The sequence below is a fragment of the Eulemur rufifrons genome, chromosome 16 (assembly GCF_041146395.1).
Source record: "Eulemur rufifrons isolate Redbay chromosome 16, OSU_ERuf_1, whole genome shotgun sequence".
Lineage (NCBI taxonomy): Eukaryota > Metazoa > Chordata > Mammalia > Primates > Lemuridae > Eulemur > Eulemur rufifrons.
The window spans coordinates 74,996,423-75,018,463 of record NC_090998.1 but is presented as its reverse complement, the minus strand read 5'-3'; the positions used below and the strand labels follow the sequence as shown (position 1 = coordinate 75,018,463).

At 34.1% G+C, this 22,041-nt stretch overlaps 1 protein-coding gene across 1 annotated transcript in view; it reads right to left on the bottom strand.

The window, feature by feature from the left end:
- Nucleotides 1-1,456: 1,456 nt before the first annotated feature.
- Nucleotides 1,457-22,041, bottom strand: part of NEDD1 (NEDD1 gamma-tubulin ring complex targeting factor) — a 36,548-nt gene continuing 15,963 nt past the window's right edge. The window contains exons 5-14 of the mRNA XM_069490373.1: nucleotides 19,332-19,561; nucleotides 17,271-17,472; nucleotides 16,698-16,893; nucleotides 13,537-13,665; nucleotides 11,085-11,132; nucleotides 9,969-10,171; nucleotides 8,966-9,122; nucleotides 7,703-7,859; nucleotides 2,161-2,227; nucleotides 1,457-1,736 (exon numbers count right to left, since the gene is read on the bottom strand). Coding sequence (XP_069346474.1) covers nucleotides 1,632-1,736; nucleotides 2,161-2,227; nucleotides 7,703-7,859; nucleotides 8,966-9,122; nucleotides 9,969-10,171; nucleotides 11,085-11,132; nucleotides 13,537-13,665; nucleotides 16,698-16,893; nucleotides 17,271-17,472; nucleotides 19,332-19,561 — 1,494 coding nt within the window. The 3' untranslated portion in view covers nucleotides 1,457-1,631. The remainder of the gene's footprint in view (nucleotides 1,737-2,160; nucleotides 2,228-7,702; nucleotides 7,860-8,965; nucleotides 9,123-9,968; nucleotides 10,172-11,084; nucleotides 11,133-13,536; nucleotides 13,666-16,697; nucleotides 16,894-17,270; nucleotides 17,473-19,331; nucleotides 19,562-22,041) is intronic.

Sequence of the window (22,041 nt, the reverse complement as noted above, 5' to 3'; positions counted from 1 at the left end):
CCAATCCCTATTATGCCATTCTGGTCAGAGACAAAGTTTCAATTTCAAGTTTCCTATTTTTTGCATATAAAATTTTATTTTTTGTACTCAGCTTTTAAATTCCATCACAAAAGTTTCTTCTATACACATGAAATTACTAAAATTGTTTTATTTATCCCACCTCTTTTGATACACATGATGTGCATTTATTTTTTAAAAAGGCAATAGGAAAATATTAATAGATTTAAATACAGCATGGAGGCAAAACACACTAATATTTATGTCTTCTAAATCTGTTTGATACGTGATATATAAGGAAACTTGTTACAAGTCATAATGCTTTCATAATCTGTCAGGAAAAGATCACATTAATATCCCTTTATGCTTCAATACAAATGTATTCTATGAGCCACACTGGGAAAAAAGTAAAATTCCTGCTTTTATTTTTAGAAGTAATTATTAGTATGTTTACACTTATTAAATATACCCTTAAAATTTTCCATTACTTTGGAAAACCATAGTTAGTAACCTAAGCTAGATTTTTTTTTTAATTTTAGTAAATATTTTCAGCTCAGGAATCAAAATTGGGCAGGAGAGCAATATACAAGGTATAGAGTTTAAATCTTTGGGACAAGAGACAATAAGGTAAACAAGTCAGTAGGTCTAATCTTATACCACCTAAAACTACAGATCACAGCAGGCAGATGTATATATCTGCCTGTTGCCAAAGAGGTGTAAATTCTTTTGACAATTACCCTTTCTGAATAATTTTATGGTAAGGCCAGTAATATAAAAATATTATGTACAGTGTACAAAAGAATTAGAGAAAGTTGATACAAACCATAAAACAAAATAATCCACATCTCTCACTTGGGAGAACAAACTGACAATAATACTATCATATCATACTTAGTATCTAATATGAAGTTTTCACTGATTATAATTTTACATGTTAACTCATGAGATAATCAGCAGATACAGCTCTGATTGAGTCTTATAAACCCTTAAAAGTTTTTTATAGGTAAAGTTAGCTAAAAAAAAAATACCACTCAGGTGTAAAGACTTGTCAGAAGTACAATATAGTGACGTAAATGCAAAAGATATAATGTAATTTATGCAATTCAAAATCCAAAAATTGTCTTATCAAATGTACAAGTAATAAATAATAGTCATACTTGACTTCATCAAGTTAACAAAATAGTTACTACCTAACCCTGTGCTTTATTACTCAATGGCTTAGAAACACCAATTGCCATTTTAAAATTACTTTCTCCATAAAAATAGAAGGCATATCAAATTGTTTAAATCTCAACTACCCAAATAAGTTTGGAAGACAATTTGTCAGTAAAAATATACATTTTTATGCACAATTTTCTTAAGAAAAAGGGCACTTAGTGTATAGCTAAGGCTTTCATAAAATAAAGATCCTGTTGACTCTTATTAGGCAGATGAGACATTGTAGTTTTTAATACAAAAATATAAATATTTTTGACAGAGAAGATGAAATAGTGGTTGATGTAAAATCCCATCACCCTTTTACTTGAAAAAAAAAAATTTTTCCCTAGAGGCCATGAAAACAATACTGATTCTGTGTAGTCCTATGTTGACAGAAACTTCCCAAGTCACAAAACATTACGGTATTCACTGAAATTTCAAAAGTGGGCCCGTAGTCTTTTGTTTTCTTCTCGCAGTCTTTCAATTTCAGCCACTAAACCTTCATTCACTGAGTATCTTTCCAGCAAAGAATGCATTTCATTCTAGAAAAGGGGGGAAATGTTGTTTAAATTATTGGTATTTCACATTTCACATTTATTTATCAAGTTATGTTTTACATACTCTCAGCTATTTCATGTTCAGTTAACTAGCTGAATGATGCTTCTTATACATGACCACTCTTACTGCTTTGTTAATATAAATGAAAGATCATTGGTGAATGTAATATATTGGGAAGATTTATATTTGCACATTTGGGAGGCTTTTTGCTTATTGGAAAAAAAAGCCATGAAAAGGTAGCATTAACTTCTACAGGTAAAAAAGGTGACCAGTTAAAATCTATTTTACTCACTAAAACTTCCAATTTTTAGCAACTAAATACAATAACTAAATGAAAATATACTGCACTTTAGTGGATTTTTTTAGATCCACACAACTCTACATTTATTTAAAATTTGATATACATACCAGTTGCATATGAAACTGTTTAATCATTTCCACTTGCAAATTCACAATGTCCCTATGGCATGCTTCTCTAGGAAAGAACATAAAATACTTGTTAGAATTATAACAGTTTAACCAATTCCAGATCATTCGAGAAACTGGCTAAGCTTTTTCATTGTTTCAAATTATTAGATATTAATAATAAAAATACCAATGAACCAACCATTTATTTACTATGTGGCAGGCCCTGTTTCTTATCCTTTAAATGTAAGAACTCATTTAATCTTCACAATTAGGTGCAATTATTACCTCCATTTTATCAACAAAGTAACTGAGCTACCAAGCAGTTATAACTTGTCTAAAGTACCACAACTAGTAAATGGTGGAGCTAGGATGTAAGCCCAGGCTATCTACTTCCAGAACTCCCACTACCCTATATTCCTTTATATAGAAATTACTATTAAGAAAAGATACAAACTTATATGACAACGAAATACAGAAAATTCACTAGGTTATGAAAATCATCTGATTATCAATATTTTAGCTACTGAAAAAATACTTTCAGTAGAAAGTGGCTATTTGGGTGGGATGAATTATTCAATATAATGCAATTAATCATGTCTCCAAAAGAATACACTAAAATTATGAAATACAGTAATACAAGGAACACTCAGGCACATACCACAAAATTTACAAGCTAGAACATTACCAAATCATAGAAACTTCCTTTGCGTTCCTATCTGATCCCATTACTTAAATCTTAGGGAAAAGCCCCAAAAGAGAGTCACTATTCTCCTGAAGTTTGTTGAACAAAGAAATTAAAAAAAAAAAAAAAATTTTGTATAACATATAATCTGTAGTCAATGTTTTCATTGTGCTTGCTTTTGAGCATTATAAAAAGGGTACCATACCCTATGCAGTCTTAAGTAGCTTATATAATTCAATATTATGTTTCCAAGATTCATAATCTATGTACTTATAATTCATTGGTTTATACTGGTCTATTGGTTTATAATCGTCTATTTTCCTGTTAATATTTTGATTGTTTCAAGTTTTTATTATTACAACACTGTTATAATCATGTGTATATCTCCCAATCCTCATGAGCCAATGTCCTTAGATGACATATCCAGGTAGGTGTATGCTTGTTCAGTTTTATAAAATCATGCAAATTGTTTTCCAAAGTGGAAGTATGTATAATGTTTTCCCATTTAATAGATATGAAATAGTATCTCATTGTATTTTCTATTCTCTGATCGATTATGGGGTTGAACATCTTTCCTATGTTTACACACCATTCCTCTTCCTTGAAATGCCTGTTCATGTCTCTTTATTATTCATTTTTAAGAGTTCTTTACATAATATGAGCCTTTGTTGGTTATATATTTTCTTATTCCTTCACTTTGCTAATGGTATCTTGTGACGAACAGCTCTTATCAATAGGCTCAAATTTACTAACCTAATAATGCAAATTTATCAATGTTTGCAGGCAGTACATTCCCTTATGTAAAATAACTTCCCTACCCCAAAGTTATAAATAAACTCTCTTATAGTATCTAAGACTTTGCCCTTTACATTTACTTTTATTCTATATGGAATTGATTTTTTTCAATAACATGAAATAGGGATCTATACTTATTTTCTATATGAATAGCCAAATGCCACAACACAATTTGATTATTCCCTATTTTGCACACAGATCTGCAATGCTACCTCTCTCATATGTCAAATCTATGTGTATAGGTTTCTTTCTAGACTATTTTATTCCCTTGGCCAATATGTCTACTTGTGCCAATGCTATGCAATCTTAATTATACTTTAGTAATTAAGCTTATTCATCTGACAAATAAGTCCCCTTCAACCTTATTCTTCTCTGGAGTATCTTGGTTATTCCTAGATCTTCTTTCTTCCATATATATTTTGGAAATCACCTTCTTCCAAATCCCAGTTGGGATTCTGAATGGAACTGCATTCAATCTATAGACCCATTTAAGTGAACTGATAACTTCATAATATCTTTTCATTTATTTAAGTGTTAATTCCTTCTAATAAATTTTTTTAAAATGTTTTTCTTATAAAGATCTTCATCTTTGGTTAGATTTATTTATTCCTAAGTACCTCTTTTTGTTTTAACTATACGGTATTTAAATAAATTTTCTTTTCTGCTTTCAGTTATAATAAAAGCTGTATTAAAAACGAAGAAACAAACTGAAGAAATCCAAGAACCACCAAGAATCCAGGACTTGCATGGTCTTGCAAAGAAGAGAAGTCTACTAGGTTAAGTCCCACCTTCACCTCTGCTCTTCCCTATGGGGTATGTGCTGATTCCACAGTATGGAGAAAAGAGGCTGAGCTGAAACAGTGACCCGGAGCCTGACACAGTCCCACTGGGTGGGGCAGTATTAAGAGTGTGGGTGTAGTCCCAAATCTAGACTGGGCAGTAGTCCCAAGGCAGCCAAGATCCTGAAGAGGGGACAGCTATGGGAAAGTAAGCCTGAAACTGTGCAACTTCCCCTCAAGACCTCTGTTGACTCCTACGCCATGTTTGTATTAGACTAGATGGCAGGAAACCATACATAAAATAGCAGCTACAGAGCAGGTAAAGTATTCGGGCAGCCTAGTGATGCTGGCAAAACAGAGGTTAAAGTTCAAGACCCATCAAGGTGAAAAGACGATGAATACTCGAGAGATTCAGCTGATGTCCTAGAAGGGCAAAGACTAAACCCTAGGAATAAAGGCAAACTGGAAATAAACTAGGCCTAAGAAAACCTGAAACCTAGCAACTCTAGGATCTGCTTGCCAAAAGAAACTTAAATCTTGAAAGGGAACAGGAACAGATGCACAGACTTCCACTTAGGATGTAATCTGTCAAACCTAATGAGGAGAACGAGCCTGATAACCTATAAAATCATACGTTTTTGGATTCAACCAGAGAGCCAAGAATACAAAGAAATCTAAACGAACTAAAATTTCAAAAAATGGTAACTCCTTTCTAGGAGAAAAGAGGTCCATGATTGTTTTCATCCTCAACAGAGCAGTGGCAGGAGAAAGCTGCCCTTGATAAGGTAAAGAGAATTAGCTGAAATTTTTATAAGATTTTTAAAGACTGGCTTGACGCAAGAATCCCAAAGAGCCCCAGCCACAAAGAAAGTCTGCATTTACTCACCAACTCTTCCCCACAGGCCTTCATTGAGTACTTACGTAGAAAATGAGGGACAGGCAGAGCAGGAGGGCTGAGAGCGACCCCTAAGGCACAGATGGCCAGAGTCCAGCGAAGACCGAGAGCAGCAGAGAACGGAGTAACCCCTCTGAAGCACTGCAGGCCCCCATGGAGAAGACGGCAGCCATTCCCCATAGCTGAGGAGAAGGCTGGGAGAGCCCCTCGACACCCTCCTCCGTCCCCCCCAGTGATAGATGTAGCTGTGTATGACCTACTGAAGGCTGACGGCAGAGCAAGTGAATGTGCAGAGATCCCCTGAGCCGCTCTGGGTCCTCACGGAGTCTCAGGCAGAGGCTGTCTACAGAAGAGGGAGGGGCAGCAGAGCGGAGAGGCCCCACCCCCCATGCCAGGTGCAGACACGCAGGGCATGCTCAAGGCTGAAGGCAGGGCAGCAGCACCAAGAGAAACCGTCGCAGGCACTGCGACACTGCATCACCACACACACCGCGGCAACCCTCCAGGGCCGCAGACACACCTCGCCTGAGAAAGCCAGGAGCAGACTAGAGAGTGACAGAATCAACCTCCAGCAACCTCAGAAGCTGGCCACCAGGCTGTAAAGCACAGAGGTTTTAGAGTGGCCCCAGCGCTCTGCTAGATCCCCGGGCCTACCGAAGGAAAGGTCCTGAGCTCACTGCCCTCAAATCATCTGAAGCCAGTGGTGACCCGACACTCAATGCTTGTTGAATAAATGGATAACAGACAGATACATCACACTATTCCTGTGCTTGAAAACTTGGATGGCTCTCCATTACCTGTGTGCTAAGGCCCTCAGAAGCCCCTTTCTGGCCTTGTCTCTTACCACAGCACCTCCTTTCCGCAAGCGATCCTAGAATGTTCAATCATGTTTCTGCTCATGCTGTTCCTACACACTTCAGTACAAAATAAAATCTCCTCAGTGATACCTTCTGAATCTACCCCAGGAAAAGAGGTGCTCCTTTCTGCTGACGTTTTCAGCATCACTTTGTTCACATTACAGTCAGCTGTATCCAGACAATTCTACTTTTATGCCATAAATATTTATGTATTCCTAAAAAACCTCATGTTCTTCAAAACTGTGTATTAAAAGTAACAGAACTTAGGGAAAAAAGATTAGGGCAGACACTCAAAACCTGTGCAACTTGGTAACCAAAGCACTAACAAAGACAATTAAATCCTAATAAAAATACTAGCACAATAAAGACATAGTAAAAGTCTAATAGATAAATATTGAATAATAAACTTTACCTTGAAAAGGTGATGGTCACTTAATGCAAGGGGATAGTAGAAGGAAGGCGTAGGGCTATCAAGTTATGGAGGTAAAGGGCAAAATGCTCAAAGATGGGGGATAATCACAAAGTAAGTGCTTCTCACACAAAGCACACAGCAACGCGAAGAGGAAGTGAATAGAAGAGATGGAGTTTGGTGCACTAAAGCTGTGTTTTGGTGTACTTTGTTTCGGCTGCTGTTCGATGAACGAACAAAATCTCATCATGTTGTCAACACTGCCCTATTTACCAATCACAAATGAATTAATACACATTAAAGAAACACACATAGCAGTTTACATTGTACCTATCCCAACTAAACTATAAGGCCTTTGTGGGCAGATCATTTTTGTATCCTTAGTACCTGGTACATACACTAGGCACAGTAAATGCCAAACTGATAATTTTTCTTAAAATATTTTTAAACATTAAAAAGAAACATGCACCACCACCAACTGCACCTGTTCTCTAACATTCTTGCTCATGATAATCCAAATCTGAGCTAGAACATTCAGTAACTATAGGTTGGAAAGGAAAAAAACACAGAAGATTCTAATAATTGAAGACAGCCTCCAAAATATTGAGATGATAAGTGAAAGTAGCATTCTAGAACATATTCTTACAACCGATGAGAAAGACAAGGATAGGTCCATGAAAGAATTTTTTTTAGACTATTACATTCTGATGTATTCTATTTGAAAATATTCAGAACCACTCTTTAAAATATTTCTCTACTACATTATCGATACTTGTATCTACTACTTAACAGTCATCTATAAATATTGTATGTAAGAACCCCATTTGAGCTTATCAGATCTGCCTACATTTTGATGCTATAAAAATCTACAATGGCAGCCTGTCGGCTAGACTGCCCTGCCAAATTATCTAATAATTACACTAGGTAAATGTGCCTTTTCCTGGCTAATAATCAATAAATTCAGTACAAGATCAACAAAACTCAACATATTTTCCTATAGTTTTATGGTCACCAGAACCTAGACAAAAGCAGTAACCATCAACTGTACTTATAGTTCTGGTGTTACATCTAGTAAAAACAACACATTTAAGTTCTAGATAGAACGGATAATTTCTCAATTACTACCTGAAGTCATCCAGTGTTTCCTGTATCATGTTCTGAATAAAACGGATTTGAATGGATGTCAATGGTGCATTGGGCCGGTTGTTCCCAATGGTATCAGCTATTTTTTCTGAGAGTGAACTGGCAACTCCAGCAGTGACAGAGGATGCTATCTTTGGATCTAAAATAAAGAATGGAGAAAATATTAATAGTCAACTTGGACTAAGAGACATCAAACATTTCTAAATAAGATTTGGCGTGAGAAAACTTGAAAAACTGGCAAAGAACAGTGTTCCTGAGACATTTAGAAAAATTCACTGTCTGGAATACAAATCTTAGAAACTTTCTACGACATTATTTCTAATAGTCATTTATCTATATATATAAACTGCCAACTGTCTAATGTAATAACATATGACAGAGGGATTAATCTTGAAGAATCTCTGAACCATTTCCTCTTATAAAAAGATGAATGTGACAAGCTGTACCACAAACTAGATAAACCAAGACTATTAAAAACAAACAGAAGGAATATAGGAGTAAAGTAGTGCTACAGGAAAAGCTCTAGAGTTTAAGCTAACACAATATATCCACAGAAACCTTAAAGTGAAATACAGATATTTATATAATAGAGTTGCTTCTATACAAAGAGCTGCTTTCTATCTTTTTTTTGTTGAGTATTGCTTTTATTCTAGATATATTTTTAAGTAAAACCAGCATAAAACAGTACTAAGACTAACTTTAGAACATTAGACATTCTATAAAAAAGAATGTCTGCACTTGAATGTTTATAGCAGCACAATTCATAATTTCAAAGATGTGGAAACAACCCAAGTGCTTTCTATCTTTGAACACATAACTCTTATAGCTGAACCTAATATTCCTTTAAATATGATCAAGTTTTTATGGGTCTGTGGCATAAACTCTAAGGATAAGACTTTAATATGCAGAAGAAGAGAAGACTTACAATTTCAGGTAGTTAACCACCCCTTTTCAAAGGGTCCTACATAATAATTCTATCTATACCATATTAAATCAAGACACTTACATATTCAATTGAAAATGAAATTCATACCAAGAGAGGATCAAATCAATGTAGCTGAATTTAACCATTCATATGAATTTCATTATCTCCTAGTAAGAGACGCAAACCAGAGAAATGTCTATAAACTTTAAACTCTGTGAACATTTTGTCTATGATCACTCTATTTCTCTTTCACAAGTTAAATAATTGGGAGGACTTTTTAACTTAATACTTTCAAACCTCAGGAAGTTTAATGTACTTACTTGGAGTTGAGGATCCATTGGCTGGGGGTTCATATATCAACTGGGCTTCGATTTCCTTCTCTGGCTTTTCAAATTTCTCAGAATTTCTTGTTTGGTTAGACGATGGAGAGGTATTTAAATTTCCAGTTTCAGCACCAGAGGTGATCAACTTTGCAAACTTTACATTTAAAATAAAAAAATTAACATATAATTTATTGTTTAACTCATAAACAAGAGTTTTTACCTACCTTTCTCCTTTTTTTCCAGTAGGTAAATGGAAATGAAGGAAATATAGGAAGGGACATAGAAGGAGGAAAACAATATGAGGACTCATGGCAAAATACATTAACATTTATTAATCAAAAACCATCTCAATGATAACAAGATGAGGAAAAGCTCATTTACTGAGCATCTGCTGTTGAGAATCATTTAAAATGGAAATTGCTAGCAAAAACTTTTTTAAAAATCATAAACTTTTATATGGTAAATGACATTTTTGCACTTGCATGATATCAATATCATTCCAAACAATAAACAAAAAAATAGACATATTACACACCTCAAAGACTTGGCCTTCCTGGTAATATTTGATCATTTTTAACCCTAACGTGAGAAATTAAATTTTACACTGTATATTGTATTTTAGCAAAAAGTAATTATAAATTCCATTCTTAAAACCACCAGTTTGCTCTAAGACTTAAGAGGACATGACCACCAACTTGATATATTATGCTGCGACAGATATATAGTTTAAAAGAATTCAGGGGTGAAGTGTTTTTGTACAGGCAGATAGATAAAGTATTTCATCTTAGAAAAAAATAGTATAAGTTTATATCTGTTGTTACCTTCGACATAGCCAAAGCCATATTTCAAAAGTATTTTTTAGTTATTAAAAAATGACATCAAGATATATGAGTATTTTTCTACCTGGTAAGTGCACAGCACTATCATTAATTAGGATACATCCACTGGCAGCTGTCCGCTTTCTAGCGATAAATACAGTGAATCATTTTCAGGCAGATACCTGTTTGAAAGAGTCTTTAGGTTCCTGTTTTCCCAGATATATTTTCTTAGACTCAGCTGTCAGATCATGATTTTCATTTTCTTCTTTCCCTGGAGATCCCATAAAGACGTTAAGAGGACTAGAATGCAATACTGAACTGCTTGAAGTTACTGGATTTTTTCTTGGAGGAAACACTGAGTTCAATTGTGGCAGAAAGTCAAGACCTGAAAAAGAAAAGGAAAAAAACTGCATTTGCATATGATGGACTACAATCCTGGATATTTAAGAAAAGTACTTAACATGATAGGCAGGTAATGTGGTAGAAGACATGGGATTTGGATTCAGAAGACTGCTTTGTTCCTCAGCTATATGCCTTCTTTGATGTGTATTCTCGGGCAACAATCTTAAAACTCTGTGTGACTATTTTCTGATCTGTAAATGTAAATGATGATAGTCATCTCCAAGAGTAGCAAGGCTTAAAAGATACTATATGTAAAAATACCTGAAAATGGCAAAACACAATGAATGTTTTAGTATTAGTTTTTGATAATTGAAAATTGTTAATTTAGAATACATCTGTGGTATATATCGTGGAAGGCAGCCTCTCAGATGGCTCCTGATGATCCCTGGCTCTGGCGTCCATGCCCTTGGGTAATACCCTCCTTTTGAATGAGGCTTGGACCTGATTACTCGCTTCAGAAGAAATATGGCAAAAATGGTGGGATGTCACTTCCAAGACTAGGTTACAAACATACTGTGGCTTCCATCTCACTCTCTTACTCACCTGCTCTGGGGAAACCGGCTGCCATGTTGTCAGCTGCCCCACAGAGAGGCTCAATTGGCAAGGAACTGATATCTCTAACCAGCAGCCACACGAATGGGCTTGGAAGCAGATCCTGGCCCAAGTCGAGCCTGGAGTTGAATGCAGCTCTGAGTGACACCCTGATTGAAGCATCAAGCAACTTAAAGCCAAAAGTATCCCGCCAAGCCATGCTCAAGTTCTTAACCCACAGAAATTATGATATGATAAATGTTTACTCTTTCAAGCCTCAAAGTATTGGGGTAATTTGTTACACAGCAATAGATAAAATAATATCACTTGTAATTTTCATGAAAATACTTCTAAGTAGATCTTACCATCTCCTTTGCCTACTGACTCTTCACCTCCCTTGTTAACTACAGCATCTATAACAGAATTAGAAAATCCAATTTAAAAAATTATTAAAAAAAAGCCATATCAATTTACGCTTCCTATTCATTTCCCAAAGAGTTCAGAGACTAATAATCTTAAGAAGCAAAACATGACTGAGGTTCAAGGTTAAAGCTGGCAGTAACTAGTAGCTAACTGATTTAAATTTCCCCTTTCATTCTTTTAGCTATATGCATAACAGCAAATATGAAAAGATAATTCTATGGTACACAGTCATTTAATGAGGCAGCAAGGTACAGTAGAACAAGCCTTGGAGTAGGTTCTGAAGATCTATAATCCAGTTCTGCCTATATCACTTCATAGCTTTGTGACCATGGACAAGCTTCTAATGCAATCAAGTTTTAGTTTTTGCATTTATAAAATGGGGAGGATAATGCCCTGATAATCTCATAAGATTATTTTGGGCATCAACTGAAATAATGTACAAATATTTTGTAAGCAGTACAATGTTATAAAAAACATAAGGTTTCATTAATATTTATATCAATGGTAGAATACTTGTAAGACTATTAATACTGTAATATCCATTTGCCAATTCGCAACCAAAACTTAGCTCAATTTTAACAGATTAATAGAAAAATGGGCAAAAGTCATTAACAAATTCACCAGAAATTCAAATGGGCAATAAGTACAATATGATTATTGTATCAGTAGAAATATCAGCCATCTCTCTATGTGCACGTGTGTGTATACACCTAGTTAACTACACAGCGTGCATGCACACACACACACACACACACACACTTTTAAAAGTTATTATTTTTCTCTTAATAAAAGCAGAAGTATTCTTGCTTATAAGATGAAAAAATTGAAGCACAAACAGATTAAGCCTTTTACTTCAGTAGATTTGCATTCTTCACAATAGAAACCAGCACTATAATCAGTAACCATGCTTTTTCTTATTAATAATAATATGAAATCCTAATCAATGGAGGATCACAAATTTTAATCACATTTTAAAGAAGAGCAAAAGTAATTAAAGAGAAAAGTAATTTACTTGTTTAGCTTAAAAACTACTGAAGAGAATTTAAATTATAACTCAAACACTTCCAAAAAGCCCATTCCTACATTCTTCAATGCAAAAGTTGCTCCAGGGGACTCTCACAGGCCAAAACTCCCCAATTCAGTACTAACTCCAGAAACCCTTCTCAACTCCAGCCCTAGCCACCTTTCCCTCTTTACCCACATCCGTCCTCTCTCTACTCTTTAACTATGTAGTCTGACTTCTCTTCATCCTGAAATAAAAAGAATCCTTCCTCTTTCATTAGGTGGAAGATAAGGGAGTTTGGTCTAGCAAGTTAAATAGTCATTTTCAGGCCAGGGCAAGACAGAAGACACTCAATAATTCTGTACCATCACATATGTATTATTCCTTCTGATTATGAAATTAATTATAGAAAATTTGGAAAAGAGATAATTTTTTTAAAAATGCAAAATGAAACTATGTAAGATCATAAGTAAATATAACAATTTTAACATCCTGCTACTGATAAAACTTAAATTCTCTCTAGATTTTCACTATTATAAATAGAATAGTAAATACACAAATTTTTGTGGGCTTCTTTGAACATTTTTCTGAGATAAATTTGTAGAAATGGAATTATCAGGCCAAAAAGTATGAATATTTTAACTCTGCCAAATTACTCTCTAGAAATTTACCCATATTATTGATAATATTGCTATTAGCAGTGAGACAATTCCATTAACAAAAAATGAACATTAAGTTCAAAAAAGCACAGCTAAATAATGTATCTAGTCCATATACTATGAACAATGATACATGTTTCCATTTATCAAGGTACTAAAGTTTTGTTTTTGTTTTTTTTTACAGCAACACTCATACAGTGAAGGGTAGTGGTGTACACACACACACACACACACACACACACAGAGGCACACAGTACTTTCCACACATAGTATAAAAGATGGAGCAATCTATCACCTAGCCATATTTCTCCATGAAAACATTTAATAAATACTAATTAAGCACTAATAATAAGAGATAAAAAAATTTTAAATTAGGAAGGTTATTTTTTTCCATATCAAACATCCAAAATTTTAGGAAGATTTATTTAGAAGTAGATACAAGGAAAAGATTGCCTATGAAGGTAAAACTTCCTTCAAGAAACTTTTGTGGAAATTAAAATACCAACTTGAGAGCTATGTGAAATATTCCCATGTGAAAATTACCAGCATATATTTTAGGATGACATCTGAAATATTAGGGCAAAGAAAAAGATACCACCCCAGAGACTGAGAAAATTAGCAAATTGCTATGAACAAAGTTAGACTGAAGCTATTACCCACATCTTTTAGCCAGAATAAAAATGTAATGACTACCAGCAAGAGAACATGATCCTTTGATCTGAATGAACTTACCATCTCTGATAGGTGAGAACATGTCACCTAAACTACTTTTCCCAGTGTCATCAAAGCTGGAGGAATCCTGATGTTTTCCACTGTCTGTTTCCTTAGATAAAATATCTGTATTTATGTTTCGAGGCAAACCTTATAGGAATTAGATATAAAAATCAGTATTATTACATCTAAATAAATTTTATTATAGGAAGCTAGGTTGTAAAAATCAATGCATTACCCATATCACTGGTAATACTACAACTGTGAGCACCAGCAAAAGAAAACAGAAAACAATAACATCTAAGTAACCAGGATTTTCATGGAATGAAAGGTTTCTCAAAAGCAAATAGCTTATTTGTTCACATAGCAAGATCTTATTTAGGCCATTTTGATGAAATTTTTCTAAAATAATTTATACACTTTACTGCTCTCTTAAGTATACTGAACACAACTTACTTTCACTACTGACTTTTATGATCATCCACAAATGATTTAAAAAAAATGTCTATACGGCATACAGCACAATGCCCAACATACAGCAGGATTCAATTAACATTAGTTCTCTTCCCCAACTTAGGATGAATGTGTCTCTTTGTTTCCCTTTTCTGTCTTTCCTTTCACTAACAGGGGGAACTAAACATTGCCCTCAGCATTACTGATCTCAAATGACTTCACTAACTTCTGTGGTTTACTAAGAGGAAGGAAACCCAAATACCTAACTCATAAAGAAAAATAGTATGGTAGACAATAATAAAGAGGCAGCAGCAGTTTATATTTTCTGGCAGTATATAATGCATTGCTTTTGTAAGAGCCCTACAGGCTCAGTGGCTTCTTGCTCGTTACTGGAAATAAGAAATGAGTTCTAGGGATTCAAAAATTTTGATGAAAGTCTGGCATCTGGACTGGTAGCACGTTATTGTGTTACATTTTCAAAAGGGTTTTATTTGGCATCTCAGTCCCAAAAAGCTTGAGGTGAAAATAAAAAATACCCTGTGTATCTAAAAATGTCCAAGACTGGCTAATGAAATAACCTTTACTAATAACATCTGCTAGAAAGTTAAAATATAACCAAATAATTTGTACCATTGCTGAAGATTGTTTACAAGAAGGGTTAAGCTGTTATAATGAAGAAATTTCCCCTCCTTTTTCTATTTTGAATATATAACTCCAGCCTCTGAAATTTTAGGAAACGGAAGTTTGGTATCATTTGCAAATAGTGCTAAGGCCTTATTTTTTACTTCTTACATGGCTGTTTCCTATTAAAAATGACCACCGGCAAAAAGTCTGCAGAAATTCTTTTGAACTAAATCGGGACACCTTCAAGCAGAAGCAACACAAATTTTTTCAAACTTTAGATGAATTTTACAGAAAGTTTAAAATAATAATATTAATAGTGATGATGATCATGATGACAACGATATTAGCAACACTATAACTTACTGACTGCCTACCATGTGCCAGGCACTTCTGATACATTTTCTCTGATACTCACAATGACCTTAAAAATGAAATACATCTCAGTGTATGGAGGAAAAAAGTGAGACTCGGGGTAAGAAAACTGCCTAAAGCCATACCAGTAGGAAGTGACAGAGCTGAGACTAAGTGTAACTACTCTCAGTGTTTCAAAGGGAAAGAAAAATATATGTGTGCATTTATTTGAAAGAAAGAGAATGATGAAGCAAATGTGGCAAAATTTATAAAGCAGCGATTCTGCTAAAGGCTAAAGGGTAAAGCTCAGGAGTTCTACTGTTCTTAAAACTTTTTGCTAAGTTGGTAATTACTTCAAAATGAAATTAATAAAAATCTCTGTTTGTGGGGGCAGAACAAACACTCATTTTGCCAGAAATTTTAGGGCTCTGCCAAGGGTTATCATTAATCAGTGACTCAGCAGATCCAAGTCTTTCATTTCCTAATTAATGCTGTCACTGTTCAATAAGAGCATCCTTATTAAAAGCTAGTGAATAACAGAAAGACTTCAGAGAGTTCACAATAAATGAGGGAACATTTTGTTTAACTTTTGAAGATTGTGAATAAAATTAATAATTATAAAATAATTTTTGAAAATAATAGCCACTTTCATAATATAGTTAATTCAACATTTTGGGGCAGACATTATTCAAAGTTATATTTCAAAAAGAATTTCTTCTTTAAGTAGACACCAATGGTCTTTATCTTTAGGAGTTCTTAAATAAGGACCTAATTATATAGCATTATATAGACATCACAAGAAATTGATAGTGAATATACTTATTATTTTAAAAAAAAACTATTCCACATATCAAGGTCAACAAATTAAAGTTTTGCTTCTATTTAGAAATAGTAAAACTTAAGACATCAACAAATATTTTGCCCAAGTACTTGTTATGAAAATTTAAAAAGAAATGGATATATATATTTCTAGTGAGCACAATATTTTGAAAACACACTGGTATGCCATGTAGACTTTTTAAAATATCTGTTGATGGTATAGCGTAACTTATTAAAATGAAAACAAAAAGGTTTTCACTAATTTACACAGTATCTTTATGGTGAGCCAAGAATATTCTCTACAATAAGTATTGGAAGCTTATCATCATATCACACCTTCATAAAGTCTAAATGAATTCCTGTTTCACAACTATCTCATCAATATGATTATCAGAGTAGAAGAAATCATTTAAAAATTGCAATATTTTCATTTATTTTTATTTAACAAACTACAAATATACTGCGTAATAAATGCCAGGCACTATGCAGCACTTAAAAATATTCATTACTTGACTTACTTTTCATTCTCAAATATGAAATAAAAGGAGCCATTAATAGCTTTTCTTTTTTTGAAACTAAGAGATCAAATGATAATGACAGTGTCAAAGTTTTGTATCTCTACTGATTAATCTGAAGACATAATGAAGAGTCATCCAGTTTGCAGTAGTATTAAGGATGAATAATTTCTGAGTTAGCCTCATTCTGTTTTTAAGATAATATTTCTCATAACAGTTCAGCTAAATAGAATAAGTGCCTTTTTGTTAACTTTTTTGAAATTTATAGCTAAAGTTAAAATTTTCACTTCTTCAATGATATCTATTAATAATTTTACCTAAATACTCAAGTGAATTTGAGTTCTAGGTTCTTAAAGTACTAATTATATACATTTGTGGAGGAAAAAAATCCTTCACATATGATATATAAGCAACATTTACCTGCTTTGTCTTGAACAGCAGCCGCTCCCTTCCCCGCAACTGTTGTCATGGGCTGTGGCAGAACTGTGGCAACAGAAGTGGCAGTTGCTTCTCTGACAATTCCAGAATTCTGAACTCCTCCACTGGTAGTGCTCACATTCACAGTTCGTTTGTTCACCGCTGTGGGCTTATTTGAACAGCCTTTATTTAAACTTGACTGAAATGTAATGGAACATTTAAAAGCTCAGGTTACTAATGTTTCATACTATACATTAATATTTTATAAATTCCCAGTTAGATTAAAAAATAAATTTTTTTCCTTACAAATCTTAGGCTTACCAGTGGAATGAGCCTCCCTTTGAGCCAAAAAGCCCCTTAAAATACTTTTGAAGAGAGAGATATATGGGAATTAAGTACAAAAAGAGTTTTAAAACTAAGTATGAAATGGCTTTGTACTAAAATTTATCTAAAATGCTATCATATAAAACTAATTATGAAGCAAAACTACACTGTTTAATCGACAGCTTATAATCTCCATATTCTGAGCTAGATTTATTTAATAAAATAAAAAATGCTGAAAAGAAAATATTTCACCTTAGTAAGAGCAGTGGAGTACTGAAATGCTATACATCGCACAGATGTCTTGTGAGCACTGATGGTTTTAACTGGTGATTTCAACATTCTTAAATCATACTGATATATTTTCCCACGGGAAGTTCCAATAGCCAAAGTGGCTCCATCAGGCATGAAATCTACTGCAGTTAGAGGAGTGTCAGCCACTAAAGTCTTCACTACCCTTTAGAAAGGAGAACAAAGTGTATGCAGATACGTTAGTATAAACAGGTATAAAAGCCTATATGACATAAATCACCATATATCAAAACCAAAGTTACTTAGAATTGGGCAAATAGCATACAGATCCCACATATTTGTTTAAAGCAGAATTTGAGAATTTGACTTAGAGACATTTCTAATAAAATAGTGTATGAAGAACTGCTAGCCATTCCATCCTATTTTTCTATTCACTTCTAAGAGGTACGTTCTATATCTTCTAGAAGCAGCACCTATTTCTTTAGGTAATCATTACTTTGGCAGTGAACGTGACAGAATTCTTGTGTGTTACTACACAAACAGGAGTTCTTGCCTCCGGGTTGAGGAGGCTGTAAGTATCCGCTTTCCATTTATTGACCTGCTTAGGCCTCTGGAGGACTATGACCTTTCACAGGGGAGCAGCTGCTACTTTATTCTTAGCTGTGCATTTCTTGACCAAAAAGCTAAGAGGAACAGAGTTCACGTGACTTGATCCTCAAAAGCTAATACAGAAATATGGATACTGATCTGCTGAAGCTGAGCTCTTTGCTGGTGTGTCTGCTAGAAGAGAAGAATGGCTCATTGACTCTTGGGGCTCTCAGTAAATTATTCCGAAAAAAAAAGAGAGCAAATAGTAAATTATTCCAAAAAAGAAGAGAGCAAATAAGTAACAGTAAAAATTCTAGCATCATAACAAGGGCTGACAGTGGGATGTTCCCTAGTAGTAACATTAATACTCTCCATGATCTTTAGATAGTGTTAGGTGTCAACTGCAGCACTCTTGAGCTGTTTTGTTTTGGTTTAGTTTTTTGTTTTGGGTTTTGTTTTGTTTTGTTTTTGTTTTTTTAGCTAACCAAGCATAAGTACAACTGAAGAAGGTAGCCCAATGGGTCCAAATGCTAAGATTGAGTATTCCTGGCTCTAGACCAGTGTTTTTCAACTAGGGGCAATTTTGTATGCAGAGGATAGTTGGCAATATCTGGACACAGTTTAGATGTCACTACTGGCATTCAGCGGGTAGAGGCCAGGGATGCTGCTGAATATCCTATAATACCCAGAACAGCCCTCCACAACAAAAAATTACCCAGCTCCAAGAGGTCAAGAGTTTAGAAACCATGCTCTAGATAACAAATCAATTTTATTTTTTTTTTTATTTATTTATTTATTTTTTTTTTTTGAGACAGAGTCTCACTCTGTTGCCCAGGCTAGAGTGAGTGCCGTGGCGTCAGCCTAGCTCACAGCAACCTCAAACTCCTGAGCTCAAGCGATCCCCTGACTCAGCCTCCCGAGTAGCTGGGACTACAGGCATGCGCCACCATGCCCGGCTAATTTTTTCTATATATATTTTTAGCTGTCCATATAATTTCTTTCTATTTTTAGTAGAGGTGGGGTCTCGCTCTTGCTCAGGCTGGTCTCGAACTCCTGAGCTCAAAGGATCCGCCCACCTCGGCCTCCCAGAGTGCTAGGATTACAGGCGTGAGCCACCGCGCCCAGCCACAAATCAATTTTAAAGCAAATTAATCATATTGCTTTAAAAATATATGCATTTAGTTGTGTTCTGAAAGAAAATAATATGTATGCTAAAATACAGATGTGAAATCATTAATATGCTATTCCTTAACATTCATGTTCCAGAAGTATCCTGAATAATGCCCATGCCACATCTATTTTTTTCCTGCATGAGAAGAAAAAAAGAAAATTCTATCTTACTAGATATATCAAGTATTAATCCATAAACTTTAGAGCCCCTGGACATTAATCAGAAGTCTATACAAATCATATATGTATGTTAATGAAATAACTATTTGGTACGAAATTAAGAAATGAGCATGTCACACTACTTACTTCTTACTTGAAGTGTCATAGAGAATGATTCTTTTATCCAAGCCTATGGTTACAAATAGCAATTCATTGACAGGAGAAAAACAGATGCCTGAAGCTGGAGCTTTATGTGTACTGTCAAAATTATGGTACGGACTCTGGCTATTCACATCCCAGAGAGTTACTAGTCCACTATCGGAAACACTGCCCAGTAGTGATTTCTTAAACAAGGAGTACTTCAACTGCCGTACAGACTATAAAAATAAAAGAATAAATTTTATCCAACTGTAAGCATTTATAAAGACATTTTATATAACCTATATAAATAATGGCCAACCAAACTATACACATGAAGCTTTGGATTTCTCTGATGTATAGAGTGACAAGTTTCAATCATGACAACCACAATATCATTTAATGGACTGACTATAAGATGACCCTGAAACATACCAGTATTCTATTAATTAAAATATTTGTCATCATTTTATTATCTTGGAGTATAGCTACCTCAATCTCTCTCTTTCAGAGGAAAAACACAACACATTGAGATCACTTACATTAATTCAGCAAGGTTAGAACATCCACCATAAATAAAAGGCCTGTCACAGTCAAGTCACAAACAAGTATAAGGGAATACTGGGAGAGAATAAGCAACAATATTTCTTATTTGTTTTCTATATATATTTTTAGACATTTGGATATACTTGTTTGAATCTGAGCATCTGATGGCACTGACAATTGAACATGAAGTATAATAAAAAATTAACTAAACCACAAAGGACAAACTGGCAACACTCTATACTGGGCATGGACCATATCCATTCTTTCAAAAGCATTGGCCTGAGGGCAATGTTTGCCTTTTTCTAAACCCTAACACCTGGGTGCAGTGGAGATATTCTCTCTTCCAGTTTCTACAGACCAGAATAAATAAAGATCCGGTTTGAATAAACAGGTCTTAGATTAAAACTGGCTGAATGTTATCTACTTTTACTAAAATGTTGCTTTCAAACTTGTATTGATATTATGATTTACTGTACTGAGAATTAAGTACTTTACATTTAAGCTAATTTCCCTACTTAGAAGTAGAATATGAGCAAACTCATATTCTACTTCTAAGATGTTTCAAAATAAAATGTATTAGCCCCGAATAACAACAATGTTTAGGAATAATATGAAACAAATTTGGACCAAGAAAACAAAAGGAGTATTAGTTACGAGGCACCTGTGGTAAGATAATTCATATGTGAAACTTAAGTGAAACCTAAGAAAGTAGATTTAACATATATTGAACTGCACTACACTGTATTTAAAATCTCTCAGAAAACCTGCTAAATTTAAAGATGATTTTTTAACCTAAGGAATCAATAAAATAGATTGACATTTTTAACTGCTTTGAAAAAGGCTGCAGTTTGAGAAAGGTAACACCAGTTAGCCTATTTGTGAACCTAAGCTGCTGAACTTGCCAAACAGTGACATGCAATTATTTAATATAATCTAAAAAGTCTGTCAGCCCAGCAGTTCTGCAGAAGCAGCAAGGCTCTTTTTCCCCTGTAGAAAGACACTGTGATCCACAGAAAACTGTTAATAATAGCTTCTATTTAGCTCAGACATTTCAAAGTAAGATTCCAAACACATTCAGGAAATCTTATTTCTGATATAAAATTCAGTATGATACAGATTCTGTGAGATTCCATGGTTTTGTCACTTCTACTAAGAAACAAATTTGATAATTTTTAAAGATTTCAAATCCTTGATTGTTCATGGAAACAAAAACAGCAAAAGATTTATTCATTCATAGATATGCCCTACCTACTATTTTTCTCAATAACCCAGCCCCTGTCTATAGTAAAACTGATCAACATAGAAACTGGGCTGAGTAACTGTGTTTGAATTCAATTATGTCAACTTTTTGACAGGCTTGAAATTTTTATAAACATTGTTTAAACTTAAGAAATGAGTATTTAATATATTTAAAAACAAATAAATTTTAAGAAATCTTTGTAATTTTTTAAAATGAATATTCAAGTAGCAATTCTCTGCTTTTGGCAATTAATAACTAAATTGCTTATGGGAAAAAAAACTAATAAAAAAAAAAACTCCAAAGATTTCAATGATGCTGCCTATAAAAGGGAAACATAAGTATGCAGAATCATGAAAACTGTGACTTTCTTAAGAAAACTGAGACTGCATCCTTACATATACAGAGGCCAAATCGTATTCCCTAGCCCATGTATTCTATTTTAATGGGATAGCTTATCAGAGAAAAATGAAATGATATACTATACAAAATATATATATAACTATTTGTTCCAAGGACAAAGAAAAAAAAAAAAACACACTCCAGTAAGTTTCTTCACCTACTTATTTTAATTGGTCTAAAACACAAAATACTATTACTAATGTCAAGTTACATCTGGATTTGGCGGGAATGCATTAAAACTGAAGATGTTCAAACCAGTTTGGAGAAGTAAATCACAAAAGCTATTATACTTTAATGGGTTGGTATGATTATTCATTAAAAGTTCACAATAGCAGCTAAAATTCATTGATCTCTTACCAAATGTTATGCACTGTGATAAACACACTCACCATCTAATTTAGCCATTAAAAAAAATCCTGTTGAAAGTATATTATCATTCTCATTTGACAGATAGAGGGAGGCTTGAGAGTAAAATGACTTGTTCAAGTTCACTCAGGTAGCTAAAGTGCTTTACTTCTAGTGCTCTCCAAATAA